General features: G+C 49.3%; 2 protein-coding genes across 2 annotated transcripts in view; one reads left to right on the top strand and one right to left on the bottom strand.

The window, feature by feature from the left end:
- Positions 1 to 419: 419 nt before the first annotated feature.
- Positions 420 to 11516, bottom strand: LOC115085559 (zinc finger BED domain-containing protein 5-like). Its single transcript, XM_029592137.1, has 2 exons — positions 11382 to 11516; positions 420 to 6270 (listed from the first exon to the last, which is right to left on the bottom strand). Exon 2 carries the CDS (start codon positions 6195 to 6197, stop codon positions 4326 to 4328), a length of 1872 nt encoding a protein of 623 aa, XP_029447997.1. The 5' UTR covers positions 6198 to 6270; positions 11382 to 11516; the 3' UTR covers positions 420 to 4325.
- Positions 11517 to 11565: 49 nt separating this feature from the next.
- EXOSC9 (exosome component 9) overlaps positions 11566 to 14861 on the top strand; it is a 75228-nt gene continuing 71932 nt past the window's right edge. Inside the window, 1 exon segment of the mRNA XM_029592958.1 lies at positions 11566 to 11741. Coding sequence (XP_029448818.1) covers positions 11676 to 11741 — 66 coding nt within the window. The 5' untranslated portion in view covers positions 11566 to 11675.

Raw genomic sequence — 14861 nt, 5'->3', positions numbered from 1 at the left:
TGTGACCCATTGGGGCAGATTAGAGGTGGAGCAGCAGTCACCTCTTTTGAGGGATTTGAGATAGGAAGATAGACTTTCCTAGCCAAATGACTATCATCACTGTATGGGTACTCATGACTTTAAGGTGCAGGAGAGAGCGAGAGAGAAGGGGAGAAGGTATCCCACAACCAGAGTTTACAGGACATGGACGTTTTTAGATCTGTCAGAGGAGGAAGTCATGCGTAGGTTCTTGGAGGAGAAGTCCATTACCTGCTATTAAGTTCACTTAGAGAATAGCCACTGCCATTAGCAATGGTTACATGGAATAGACTTAGTTTTTGGGTACTTGCCAGGTTCTTATGGCCTGGATTGGCCACTGTTGGAAACAGGATGCTGGGCTTGATGGACCCTTGGTCTGACCCAGTATGGCATTTTCTTATGTTCTTAGGTTCAGGTTTAATAAGAAACTATATAGTACCTATGCCAGTAGGTACTGAAGACCCAGAACCCACCCAGAGGGGCCATGCCTTGCCAGCACATCTAAAGATTATCACTGCCCTAGCCTTTTTTGCTACCAGCACCTTCCAAACTCCTCGGGGGTCATGGATGGCATAAGCCAGTCAACCACCTGTCCTGGGGTGATCGATTGCACACACATCCCTATAAGGGCACCAGGGGGAGATGAGGCCATCTACCACAACTGCAAGGGCTTCCACTCCCTCAATATGCAGGTGGTCTGCAATGCCAAGGACCTCATCCTGGATGTTGTTCCCAAGTTTTCTGGATCCAGTCATGATGCCTACAACCTCTTACAGATAGGGATTCATGACCGCTTCCAGAAAGGACACAACATGGGGGGCTGGCTACTAGGTAGGAAACAATCTATTGATAACACCATATTGCAACCAGCCTCACCAGGGGGTGTCCCACATTTCTTTGTGGCCAGCTTGGCCCAGAGCTGACCTCCAACCCAGCTTAATTCCATAATGTCCAGTCCAAACTCAAAGTCTATATAACTGTTCTGCTATGGTTTCTCCCTTGCATGTGACAGAGGCTCTCATCAAAACCTAGCTCATGATCCCTGTGCCCATCCCACGGAGTGCAGAGGAGGTGCGCTACAAGGCCCAACGGATGACCAGAGCAGTCATCGAGAGAATCATTGGCCTACTCAAAACAAGCTTCCGTTATATGGACAGATCTGGGGGATGCCTCCTCTACAACCCACCACCAGTCTGTCAGATCTTACTAGCCTTCTGTATGCTACATAACTTGGCCAAAACCAAACGCATGCCTCTTTTAAAGGGACAGCCCGAATACAGATAAAGAGGAGTAACAGCTCAGTCAGAAGGAACTGCGATTATATAGTGCTTTATCTTTTGTGCCTAAACAAATACATGTAATGCCTCTTTCAACCTCCTTTGCTAATTGGTGGCTTGGCAGGGGCTAGGGGCTGGGCCGCGTCAGGACACCCTCCTTTCTCAGTAAAGATCCCTCAGAGGGCGCTGGACCAGACTCCTGAAGAAATTGGCTGCTGGAGGGTCTGGATGGTACATCTGCTGGTGGCTGTGGCTAGCAGGAGTCCAGTTTTGGCAGGACCTCCCTCCTCCAGAAAGCCGTCATCTCATGCAGCTCCTGTTGGATGCCACATAATTCATGGCAGAGCCCTTCTGTTTCCTCCTGCATTACCACTTGGAAGTTGTGCATCAGGGCACACAGCAGACTCGTATCTCCTCCACAAGACAAGCATTCAGGGAGATGAGAAGGCGCTTGGCTGGCAGGACCTCCACCTCCCTTCTCTGTTGTGGCTTCCATTTCCCCGTGCTGTTCTGCCTCCTCCTCCAGCGCTTCATGTGGCTCCTCCATATTTTCCCCCATAGTGGCATCTGGAGCCATCTCCTTCTCAGATGAAAAGTCACAGATCTGGTGGATGTTGCAGCCCATTTGGGCCTGGCTGGTCCTCCTCCAGGTTGAGTTGCACATCATAGATGTGTATGAATCTCTGGAGTTTCCATGCACAGAAGCAGTATAGAGGCACCTCAGATGCTAGAGTGAAAATATATTAAATGTTTCTCTTCCAAACCTAGTTTCCCGCCCAAAACACGCATTTACTGATCCTGCCTGGCTGCTGAGGGTAGCAAATATCCGCAGCCATTCTTTTCAATGGTGGCTTCTTGCCTCTAGCTGTGCACCCGAAAGAATGAAGTGGCAGAGAGAAAACTAAGATTGAAAGCAAGCAGAAATAAGAAGACAAATCAACCTACAGCCACCCAGATTGGAAAATTGTTCATTTTATTTCAGCAAAGGTTTCCTGCCTTTTTTCCATCTTAGTAGTTAGTCTAAAGCACAGGGCTCCCAGGAGAAATGGCCATACCTTGACCTCACTCATCCCTGTTGTTACTTTGATATCTTTCTAAAAGGGCGAGATGGGTGGCGAGTGGGGGAGGAGGGTGCTGAAAATCTCCCCATTAAAAATTGCTCCTCCCCCTCCAAGTCATTTTCTCTTCTTCTATCCTGGGTAGAAGAGCATACAAGTCCCCATACTTCCACACCGCCTATTTCTTCCCACCATGTTCTGTAATAACCTAATCAGCTACAGATCTGACAATGTATGGCCTTGGACAGAAGCAGCCATAATCAACCTGCCAGTGCCAACCCAGATGGATTCCAGATAGTTAAAAGCTTGCCCATAGCCAGTGATGTTATCAGTAGAGGGTGGAAGCACTGAGGGGCCAATGCAATAAAGGCGCGTAGAAAGTGGGCACTGAACAGTCAGCGCCCGCTTTCTTAATGTGCACATGGCGCCCCAAAGGGGGGCGCTATGCAATATTTAAATTAGGAGCTTGCGTTAGCAAGGATGTGCTAGGGTCGCTTGCAACCCTAGCGCATCCTTGCTAACAGAACCCAGACGGTTTTCGTGACTGCCGTATGCCGGCCACGAAAACAGACGCCGATAAATCCGGCGCCGAACCTTTTTCCACTTACGGCAGCCGCGAAGACCCTGCTTTTTTTCAGCAATCAGACCGACTGTCTCCCTGTAAGGTAAGCACAGCTTAGCAGGGCGAAAGCAGGTGCTTATTCCAGGGCCTTTTGTCGTGTTTCGCATGTTAACAGATGAGGGCAGAGAGCCGCCTTACTGGTGGATGATTTCCTCTGCCACCTGTATGTTTCTCTCAGGTCGCAGAAAATTTGTGATGCCGTGTTTCCCCCAGTGAAAAGATAAAATCATGTATTTCATGGCTTGGCGCTGACAACGCCGGGTTTATCGGCCTCTGTTTTCGTGGCTGTCCGCTGGTAATGAAAAGAGAGGCCGTTAAACTCTACGTCGGTTTTTGTGATGGGCCCGATAGTCAATTTGTTTTTCCTTTTTATTTTTCTTCTGTTTTCGATGCGCACATCTATTAACGCCTGCTCCTGGCAGGCATTAATAGGTGACAGTTAAATGTGCGTCAGACATTTTTGCATCGGGAGCGAACGCCTAATAGCCTCATTCACATGCATTTGCATGTGAAGAGCGCTGTTACATTCACTCTGCATTAGACGCGCGTTGAATAGGTGCTGATCCCCTTATTGCATTAGGGGATTGATTAGCACCTATTCTACCCGCGTCCGACTGCACGTTAAGAGTGCGCTCGGCTCAGCGCACCATATTGCATCGGCCCCTAAAGCTGACTCTGCAGGGGAGACAGAGTGTTCTTGTAAGTGTGCAAAAGATATGCAGAGTAATAATACTTATTTTTATAGTTTCTAGCTGTATTTATTTAATTTTATAACACTTTATGCTGCGTCCTAAAGACCTTCAAATCTTTCTTCCCTTAGAGCTTTTGGGAGGGAATTCCACAAGAGCGGGGCAGTGTCTGAAAAGGCTCTTAAATGATTGTCAATTTATAATCCCTCGCGCCAGGCACTTGCAGTAATCTTTTTCCAGCCAAGCGTAATGCTCATGGAGGAGCAAACCATTCAACTGATTTGCTCATTGAGCAATAATCTTGTATGCGATGTTGTACAAGTGTGTGAAATTTGGACCGGTGCCTGGGAGAATGGGGATGGTGTGGTTTGCCAAGTGGAATTTGGGCTCTAGTTCTCCTGGTTCCTAGTGCATTGTTCCTATAGCTTCCCAGACTCTTCTACCACATGATACCAGATTATTACTAATGCAAACATAGTAAGCAGTAGAGATGTGAATCGGAACCAGAATCGGGTCGGATTTCAGTTCCGATTCACATCTCTAGTAAGCAGCACATTCTCTGTGTTTCTTAAAGTTTCAGTAATGGATCCACACACACACACACACACACACCTCTCTTATGCTTTTTAAAGTAATCATCTGATATTCTCACCAGGCATACTTAAGACACATGGGTTTGCAAGTTACAACACAATTTCTCAAAATCTGGTGGTGTGGTTGATATTGCACATCTGATCTCGGATGTGACTTCTAGGGTGGACCGATTCAGAGACTTTAGGTAGACAAGTGCGCTAAGTCCCTTGTCGCACAAGTAAGTGCTTGCGAATGGCACTAATAATTTCAAGGCATGCATTGAAATTTCGGGGTATTCATTCCTTACACTGAACCAGAATTCTGAGAGAGAAACTTGGGAATGTCTTCCCTGCAAAAGATAATCACATGAAATATCAATAAGCTGTTCAATTTCAGCTACCGGCAAATCCAGGTCTTCAGGCTGGCAAAGAAAGGGGTTTTGAACCCAAATTAACTGGGTCACATCTAAATCAGGGAAAAAGGATGTGAAGTGCTTCTGCAGGCAACAGAGATGCTCAATCATTACCCGAGTGGAACACTTGTCAATTTCATTATCGGACAGAAACTTTGAGAGTTGAGGAAAGGAACTATAGTTCAAGTTTAACATATTCTTCTTCCAGAAAGCAATTTTTTCCATGAATGCTGTGATTCGATTACTTAGTTGAATGATGCTGGTGTTCTTTCCTTGCACACTTGCATTCAGTTCACGCAGTTTCCCCAATATGTCTGCGATGTAGGCAAGATGACACATCTTTTGGTCATCACACATAAAATCAATGAATTCTGTTTTTGCGAAGTCCACTGCAAATGCGAGCAGCTGATCCCTCAATTCAAAAAATCTTTCCAGTATCTTTCCTCTTAACATCCAATGAACCTCAGTGTGACACAGCAGTCTGTCATAGTCAGGCCCCATGGCATCGCACAATTTTGCAAATAGTGGGTAAGGCTTGATGTAGGTTACAATTGATGTGACTTGCTGCAATACTTCACCCAGTTCCATACTCAGTTTAGCTGCCAGTTGTTCCCAATGAATCATGCTGTGACTCCAAACAGCAGACGGCACAACTCTCTTCACCAGGGTGCGCAGGCCTGCCACAGGCGAAGCACGATCTGTACAAAACCCAACCAAGCGATCCCAGGGAATGTTTTTATCCACTAGGTAGCTTTGTAGCACATTGAATATTCCCTCTGCCGTTTCACGTTCAGGAAGTGGGAGACAATATAGAATGTCTTCTAGGATAGCATCCTCCCAAATGTAGCGTACAAAAGCCAACACATATGTATCCTGCCCTTCTGTGCTCACAGCAATTTGAAGGGCATAAGCCAGAGTACATTTCAGCCGCTCCACCAGCATGGCTTCCTGATGAACTGCTATCGCCTCAATCCTCAATTTCACTGTATTCTCTGAGAGGAGTACAGCTTTAAGTTTATTTGCCTCTGTTTCGCCACACATTATTTTAACCATATTGAGTGCAGCAGGAAAAATCAAAGTTTCTGCAATCGAGGGAGGCTTCCTGGCCCGTGCAATCCGATAGCTTACCTCAAAAGACGCTCTTTCAGCCTGTTCAGAGGACAAGGGCCTCTTACACTGCACGTGCTGACGGGAGAGCTGCCGTTTTCTGCACTGGAAAAATGACCTTTGTTTCCCAGAGTATTCCTTGTGAACAGTTTCCAAGTGTTGTTTAAGTTTATCTGGCTTCATGCTTTTGCTGGACAGCACTTTGAGACAGATGAGGCATTTTGGCTTTTCTTCATTCTTGTGGAAAACACTGGTGAACCCATACTCCAAGAAAGCATCAGCGTATCTGCGAACACGTTTCTTACTTTGTTTCTCATTCATAACTGAAGCAGTAGTAGTAGACTCGCTGTCTGAGGAGCATGATCTGTATAAACAGTTCTCCATGGTATAACTTATGGAATCACTTAGTAAATCACTTGTTTTCACATGTTGCGTGGTCATATGGTCTTCTAATGAAAGTAACTTCTCACTTGGTAATTGGCTACACAACACAGGTGTATGATTGATGGGAGATCTGTTGGTAAACAGAGTTAATGTGTCAGTGTTAGGCATGTTTGTCACGTCACCCCTCCTAGCAGACTTCCACCTGTCCCCCTCCCAGGGAGTATCAGAACTCAGAATAAAGTCCCAGAAGCACACTGATATAATTGTTCAGCTATTAAGCCCACAGCAAACTACTCAACAGAATTAGTAGACTCCTTCTGTCCTACATTTATTTATTTATTTAAGTGTTTTTATATACTGGGATACGTTGGGAACATCATCTCGGTTCACAGATAACTAAAATTGCAACAGGCTTTAGAGAACAAATTACAAAGTGAACGTTAATGTTACTTAAAGTTGCTTAAATGTTCATTGTTCCATGTAATGCCGTCAGGCAAGTTATTGTTCTTTGTAAACCGGTTTGATTTGCATCTAATGTAGGAAGATCGGTATAAAAAAACAAAAATTAAATAAATAATAATGTAAACCGTGATAAGCTTGAACAAGTAACACAACATGCTATATAGCGAACTGGTTATAAAGAGAAGGTTAATTCAATGTAAGCATGAATACTTGGAATAGATGGCAGGGAAAATTTTACAGTGATTGTGTTGTAGTGGTTAAGTTAAAAGTGGGTAACAAGGCATAATAGTAACAAGTGTCATAGGAAATCGGGCTTAAGCCAGGGGAAGGGAGGTCAGGTGTAAGGAGATACATAGCCCACTGTAAACAGCCTAGCTATGTTGCAGCTCTCTCCATCCTTATTAGCATGTTTTATGCGTTTGGCATTCATGTCACAGGAGTCTAGCAGGCAGAGCTCACTGCTGCGTCCCCTGGTTGCTATAGTGACCATACTGAAATTAAACTACGCATGCTAGCAGGTCCACAGGTCCCACTAGCTGACGGTAAGGAGGAGCTATCAGCAGAAACCAAGCACTTAAGAGGAGCAGGAGTAACAGACCTCCCACCATCCACCCTGTCCTGATCCCTCTGCTGTTTGTAAGCCACCCAAACGTTTCTGTGCTCCACAGCTTGAGTACAGCAGCACATGGAGAGCCACTTCAGGAGTAAAGCTATCTCACCACCCCCCCCCCCCCAACTCTAAGCACCTGCAAAACAAGCAGACACACCTGAAGGAACACACACATGCAAGTCATGAAGGCAAAACATGCTATGCATGTCTATACTTGTTCTGGGATGTTTTGCTTTGATTTGCCTTTTTTTAGGTTTTTACATTTTTCCTTTTGTTTTGTAGGTGACACAGGTAAATAAGCAAAGGAAAATAGGTTTTAACCTGCTAATTTTCGTTCCTACAGTACCACGGATCAGTCCAGACTCCTAGGTTTATGCATCCCTGCCAGCAAGTGGTGACAGAGAAAGTTTTCCTGACACTGCTACATAATCCCTGGTGCCACCTGCAGTTCCTCAGTATTGACCTGTACCCAAGCACAAAAAAAACCATGTAAAAACATCAAACAACTTAAATTTAGAAAACCTTATCCCAACAAGTCTGTGTTCCATAACAGGAAAAAAAAAAAAGATGCATCTGTATCAAAAAAAGAAAACCAAAAACCACACAGCTGGGCAGATGACTATCCATCGCAACATATCGGGCGGGTTCTGGACTGATCCATGGTACTACAAGAACGAAAATTAGCAGGTAAGAACCAATTGTCCTTTCCCTCTACGTACCCAGATCAGTCCAGACTCCTAGGATGTAGCAAAGCTCCCTAATTAGGGTGAGTCCTGCTCGTAAAACACTCTCGCCAAAAGACAGAGACTCTGGATCCCCCACATCCTGACAGTAGTGCCTTGCAAAGGTACGCAGCAACTTCCAAGTCGCCACTCTACAAATTTCCTGCGGTGAAACCAACTGAGCCTCTGCTCACGAGGCTGCCTGAGAACACATATAACGCGCCCTCAAACTGTTATGCGCCAAACACGCTTATGATGCTTCTCCATGGGCGCATAAAGCCTTCCTTGCCAGAAAGGCTTTATGCATCAAGAGGATGAATGCTGGCAAAAATCCCTCAGGGCCATCCGTCCCCTGCTCCAGGGTGTCATCGGAGTCCTCCCGAACCACAGCAGAAAAAGCGGGAGGAGAATCTCTGGGGTCCCTAGTTAAAAAGGACTCCTGCCTGCGGCCCTCCACGGACCCAGCTGCCACAGACATAGACGTCCCCCCTGAAGGGTGGGAAATACTCTTCCCCTGGTGCGCCCCTTCTGAGGAACCCTCCCTCTCCTGAAGCGCAACCAGGACAGAGGGAGCAAGAATTCAAACGTGTAGACTCCAGCCCACATGCACAGCACATTTCTCTGCGTGGTTCAGGCGGCAGACCACATGCTCTGCACTGATGGCCACCCCGCGGACTGCAAACACTGCCAGCTCCAATTGTAGTTCTGGCGTGCACCTTTTTTTCTTAACCATGCTTCGCCATTTCCAGCGGCAAGGAAAAATCAGCCAGGCACCATCACGGAAAAGACCGCTGCTCTCCGGCCTCAGCACGGCCCCCAGAGACGTGCAGGAAAACAAGCACGGCTGCACCAACTGCTACTGCGTCTCTGTGCTACAGGCCTGGCCGCTAATGCTGCTCCCTACAGGACCAGCGCAATAGTTACCTTCTGCCTGCTGAGGCCTGCAGACCTCGCTGCCTCATGGCCGTACTTTATGCCCTCCAGGAACCAGCTGATTACCTTTCTGCTTTCTTTCTTTTTTTTTAACTTTAAAATCACAGATACAAAGGCAAAACACACACACAGGGGTACTTCCCTGATTCCAGAGCCTTGAAGACAGAGGCCTCGGAGGCCCTGGCATGATGAAGGCAAGCACAAGGAAGGGGTTCCCAACCCTCCTGGGACATCCGGCTCAACCTGAGGGATGGTCCACCAAGGAGCCTAACACCTCAGGGAGCTTCCTCTGAAATTCTCCTACTTCAATTTCTCTTTCTTTATCTCAGACTGCAGGGTTACACCTCTACCATCTGCTGGAGTCTGAGAAATACAGAGGGGACTGCAGGTGGCACTCTCTCGGGCCGATACAGTAAAGTCCGCGGGAGAGCGCTCTCCCAACATGCGCACAGGCCACTCTCCTGTGTGCGCGATTCAGTATTCAAATTAGGGTCGGCGGCAAAAATAGGTAAAAAGAGGCGCTAGGGACACTAGCGCGTCCCTAGAGCCTCTTTTTGGACAGGAGCAGCAGCTGTCAGCGGGTTTGACAGCCGAAGCTCAATTTTGCCGGCGTCGGTTCTCGAGCCCACTGACTGCCACGGGTTCAGAAACCGGACACTGGCAAAATTGAGTGTCTGGTTTTCAACCCGCTAGCCGCCGGCCGACTTCAATTTTTTTTTTTTTTAACTTTTTGTAACTTTCAGAACCTCAGACTTAATATCGCCATGAAATTAAGTCGGAGGGTGCACAGAAAAGCAGTTTTTACTGCTTTTCTGTGCACTTTCCAGGTGCCCGGAGAAATTAGCGCCTACCTTTGGGTAGGCGCTAATTTCTGAAAGTAAAATGTGCGGCTTGGCTGCACATTTTCCTTTCTGAATCGCGCGGGAATACCTAATAGGGCCATCAACATGCATTTGCATGTTGTGGACGCTATTAGGTTCGGGGGGGGGGGTGTGCGTGTGTGTGGACACGCGTTTTTCGACCCCTTACTGAACAAGGGGTAACGCTAGTGCTTTGAAAACACGCGTCCAATCGCGGGTTAACTGTACTGTATCCGCCTGTCTGTTATGTAGCAGTGCCTCAAAGTTGTTTCGCTGACTCCATCTGCTGGTAGGGAGGCAAAACCCACTTGTCTGGGCTGATCAGGGTACGTTTAGGAACAGAAGTTTAGACAAGTTCTTGGATGAAAAGACCACAAACAATTATTAGCCAGACAGATTTGGGAAACACTGTTCATCCTTGGGAGTGAACCACAAAGAATGATCTACTCTGGTTTGCTGTGTAATGATTTGGACCGGTTACAGTCAGAGACAAGATGCTGGGCTTGATGGACCTTTGATCTGACCCAGCATGGAACTTTTTATGTTTTCTCTTCCTTGCCCCTCTTCACTCTCCTTTCCAGCCTGCCAGCTTCTCCTTCTGCCCCTCACACACGTCACTTGTGCATGGATTCCCTCTCATCACCCCAAAACTTCTTTTACATCCCCCATATCTTGTCCTGTGTCACCCCTCCAATAGCCCCACTCTCTAAGTCCATGCTCTCTCATCCCCTTTTCACCCATTCCCCTCTTACATCCCCCAGTTTCTTTCTCTCAGCCCACCCTAATCCCCTTTCTATTAACATGTATTTAATCTGGATTTTTATCCTACCTTTCCAAGTAAAGCTTTTAACATTATTAGTAATTCAAGTATAAGTCCCTGCCACAAACAGTTTACAATCTAAAGCAACAGAAGATACAGTGACTTCCCCAAGGTCTTAAGGAATGTCAGGGAGGGGTGCAATGTAAAAACTCTGTCTCTCGTCCCCCCCAACCCCAGCTCATCCCCCCTCCCTCCATCATGGCTCATCGCCTGGCTCTCTCAATCCCTGTTTCGGCTCATCCTCTCTCTATTCCCCCCCCATTTGGGCTCATCCTCTCTCTATTCCCCCCCCCCCCCCCCCCCATTTGGGCTCATCCTCTCTATTCCCCCCCATTCTCTCTAATCCACTAGTCCCCTCTCTCACGCCCTCCACCAGTCCATCCTTTACCCTCTCTCTTCCCCCATTCTAGCTCATCCCCACTATGTCCCCCAAACCTGGCTCATGTCCTCCTCCCCAGCTCAACTCCTCACACCCTCCTTCTCCCATTTCAGCTCACCCCCTCTTCCCACACACACCCCCTTCCTCCATCTTCTGACCCCCTTCCTCCCTACCCATCTTCTGTCACCCCCAAGCGGCTCATCCTCTCTTTCCCCTCCCACGTCCTTTTTCTCGCCCTATCCCTCAAATCCGGCTCATCTCCTCTCTCTCTCCCAGCTAATCCCCATCATCTTTCTCTACCCCTCCATCCCGGCTTATCCTTTCTCCCTCCCTCTCCTTCCCCGCCCTCCCATTTCGGCTCACCTCTTTCCTGGGTCACCCCCTCTACTCTCTCTTCCCTGCCCCATGCGCTCTCTCTCAGCAGGCTCACCCCCTCTTTCCCTTTCGAAACTCACCCTCCGTGCCGCAGGATCAGAGCGGGTGAGCGGAGCACCCGGGACTCTCCCTCCCCTCTCCACCAGGCGTATTTCCGAGGTGCGCGGCGACCACGAGCGTCCCCCCCCCCCCACTGCACAGCGCCGCCGCCGCCTCCCCGCCCGCTCGCAGAAATGAGCGCGAAACGGCCTCCCGCTTCTTTTACAAGCGCCCTCCCCTCGCGAGCTCGCGCCGCCTGATGACGTCAGAGCGGCGCGGGGCGCTCGCTAATGCCGAAACGGTAAGCGCCAGGCGAGGCCGAGGCCGAGGCCGCCATGAGGGAGTCGCTGCTGTCCAACTGCGAGAGGAGCTTCCTGCTGAAAGCCATCGGCGAGGGCAAGGTGAGGGCGCGCTTCCTACCGCGCAGACACGCTCGTGTGATCCTGCACCAACATCCTCACACACACACATCTTCCCACACTTACCTCCTCACACACACACACGTGTGCTCCCATACCTACATCCTCCCACACACACATCGTCCCATACCTACCTCCTCACACACATCCTCCCACACCTACCTCCTCCCACACTCACACACATCCTCCCACAGACACTCATGTGTGCTCCCATACCTACATCCTCCCACAGACACATCGTCCCATACCTACCTCCTCACACACTCACACATATCCTCCCACAGACACTCATGTGTGCTCCCATACCTACATCCTCCCACACACACATCCTCCCATACCTACCTCCTCACACACATCCTCCCACACCTACCTCCTCCCACACTCACACACATCCTCCCACAGACACTCATGTGTGCTCCCATACCTACATCCTCACACAGACACACACATCCTCCCATACCTACCTCCTCACACACATCCTCCCACACCCACACACATCCTCCCACAGACACTCATGTGTGCTCCCATACCTACATCCTCCCACAGACACACACACATATCCTCCCACAGACACTCATGTGTGCTCCCATACCTACATCCTCCCACACACACATCGTCCCATACCTACCTCCTCACACACATCCTCCCACACTCACACACATCCTCCCACAGACACTCATGTGTGCTCCCATACCTACATCCTCCCACACACACATCCTCCCATACCTACCTCCTCACACACATCCTCCCACACCTACCTCCTCCCACACACACACACATCCTCCCACAGACACTCATGTGTGCTCCCATACCTACATCCTCACACAGACACACACATCCTCCCATACCTACCTCCTCACACACATCCTCCCACACCTACCTCCTCCCACACTCACACACATCCTCCCACAGACACTCATGTGTGCTCCCATACCTACATCCTCCTACACACACATCCTCCCATACCTACCTCCTCACACACATCCTCCCACACCTACCTCCTCCCACACTCACACACATCCTCCCACAGACACTCATGTGTGCTCCCATACCTACATCCTCACACAGACACACACATCCTCCCATACCTACCTCCTCACACACATCCTCCCACACCTACCTCCTCCCACACTCACACACATCCTCCCACAGACACTCATGTGTGCTCCCATACCTACATCCTCACACAGACACACACATCCTCCCATACCTACCTCCTCACACACATCCTCCCACACCCACACACATCCTCCCACAGACACTCATGTGTGCTCCCATACCTACATCCTCCCACAGACACACACACATATCCTCCCACAGACACTCACGTGTGTTCCCATACCTATAGCCTCCCACACACACACACATATCCACCCACAGACACATACACATATCCTCCCACAGACACTCACGTGTGTTCCCAGACCTACATCCTCACACACACACACATCCTCCCACACCTACTTCCTCACACACATCTCCTCCCACACTCATACACCTCCTCCCACACCTACCTCCTCACACACATCCTCCCACACCTACCTCCTCACACACTCACACACATCCTCCCACACCTACCTCCTCACACACATCCTCCCACAGACACTCGTGTGTGCTCCCATACCTACATCCTCCCACAGACACACACACATATCCTCCCATACCTACCTCCTCACACACATCCTCCCACACCTACCTCCTCCCACACTCACACACATCCTCCCACAGACACTCATGTGTGCTCCCATACCTACATCCTCCCACAGACACACACACACATATCCTCCCACAGACACTCACATGTGTTCCCACACCTACATCCTCCCACACACACACACATCCTCCCACACCTACTTCCTCACACACATCTCCTCCCACACTCATACACCTCCTCCCACAAACACCTCCTCCCACACCTACCTCCTCACACACATCCTCCCACACCTACCTCCTCACACACTCACACACATCCTCCCACAGACACTCGTGTGTGCTCCCATACCTACATTCTCCCACAGACAAACACACATATCCTCCCACAGACACACACGTGTGTTCCTGTACCTACATACTCCCACACACACATCCTCCCACACCTACCTCCTCACACACATCCTCCCACAGACACTCACGTGTGCTCCCATACCTACATCCTCCCACAGACACGTGTGTTCCCACACCTACATCCTCACACACACACACATCCTCCCACAGACACTCACGTGTGTTCCCACACCTACATCCTCACACACACATCCTCCCATAGACACGTGTGTTCCCACACCTACATCCTCCCACAGACACACACACACATCCTCCCACAGACACTCACGTGTGTTCCCACACCTACATCCTCACACACACATCCTCCCATAGACACGTGTGTTCCCACACCTACATCCTCCCACAGACACACACACATATCCTCCCACAGACACTCACGTGTGTTCCCATACCTATAGCCTCCCACACACACACACACACACATATCCACCCACAGACACAGACACATACACATATCCTCCCACAGACACACACACATATCCTCCCACAGACATTCACGAATGTTCCCATACCTACATCCTCACACACACACACACTCACGTGTGTTCCCATACCTACATCCTCACACACACACACACATATCCTCACACAGACACTCACGTGTGTTCCCATACCTACATCCTCACACACACACACACACGTCCTCCCACAGACACGTGTGTTCCTGTACCTACATCCTCACTCACACACACATCCTCCCACAGACACTCGCGTATGATCCCATACCTACATCCTCACACACACACACACATCCTCCCACAGACACTCCCGTGTGTTCCCATACCTACATCCTCCCACACCTACCTCCTCACACACATCCTCCCACACCTACCTCCTCCCACACTCACACACATCCTCCCACAGACACTCATGTGTGCTCCCATACCTACATCCTCCCACACACACATCCTCCCATACCTACCTCCTCACACACATCCTCCCACACCTACCTCCTCCCACACTCACACACATCCTCCCACAGACACTCATGTGTGCTCCCATACCTACATCCTCACACAGACACACACATCCTCCCAT

The sequence above is a fragment of the Rhinatrema bivittatum genome, chromosome 1, assembly GCF_901001135.1.
Source record: "Rhinatrema bivittatum chromosome 1, aRhiBiv1.1, whole genome shotgun sequence".
In the NCBI taxonomy this organism is placed as follows: domain Eukaryota; kingdom Metazoa; phylum Chordata; class Amphibia; order Gymnophiona; family Rhinatrematidae; genus Rhinatrema; species Rhinatrema bivittatum.
This window is presented reverse-complemented; position numbering and strand designations above follow the sequence as displayed.

Excerpts from the sequence above, each read along its gene's own strand:
- LOC115085559 (XM_029592137.1), bottom strand. The coding sequence starts at position 6,197 with ATGACCACGCAACATGTGAAAACAAGTGATTTACTAAGTGATTCCATA.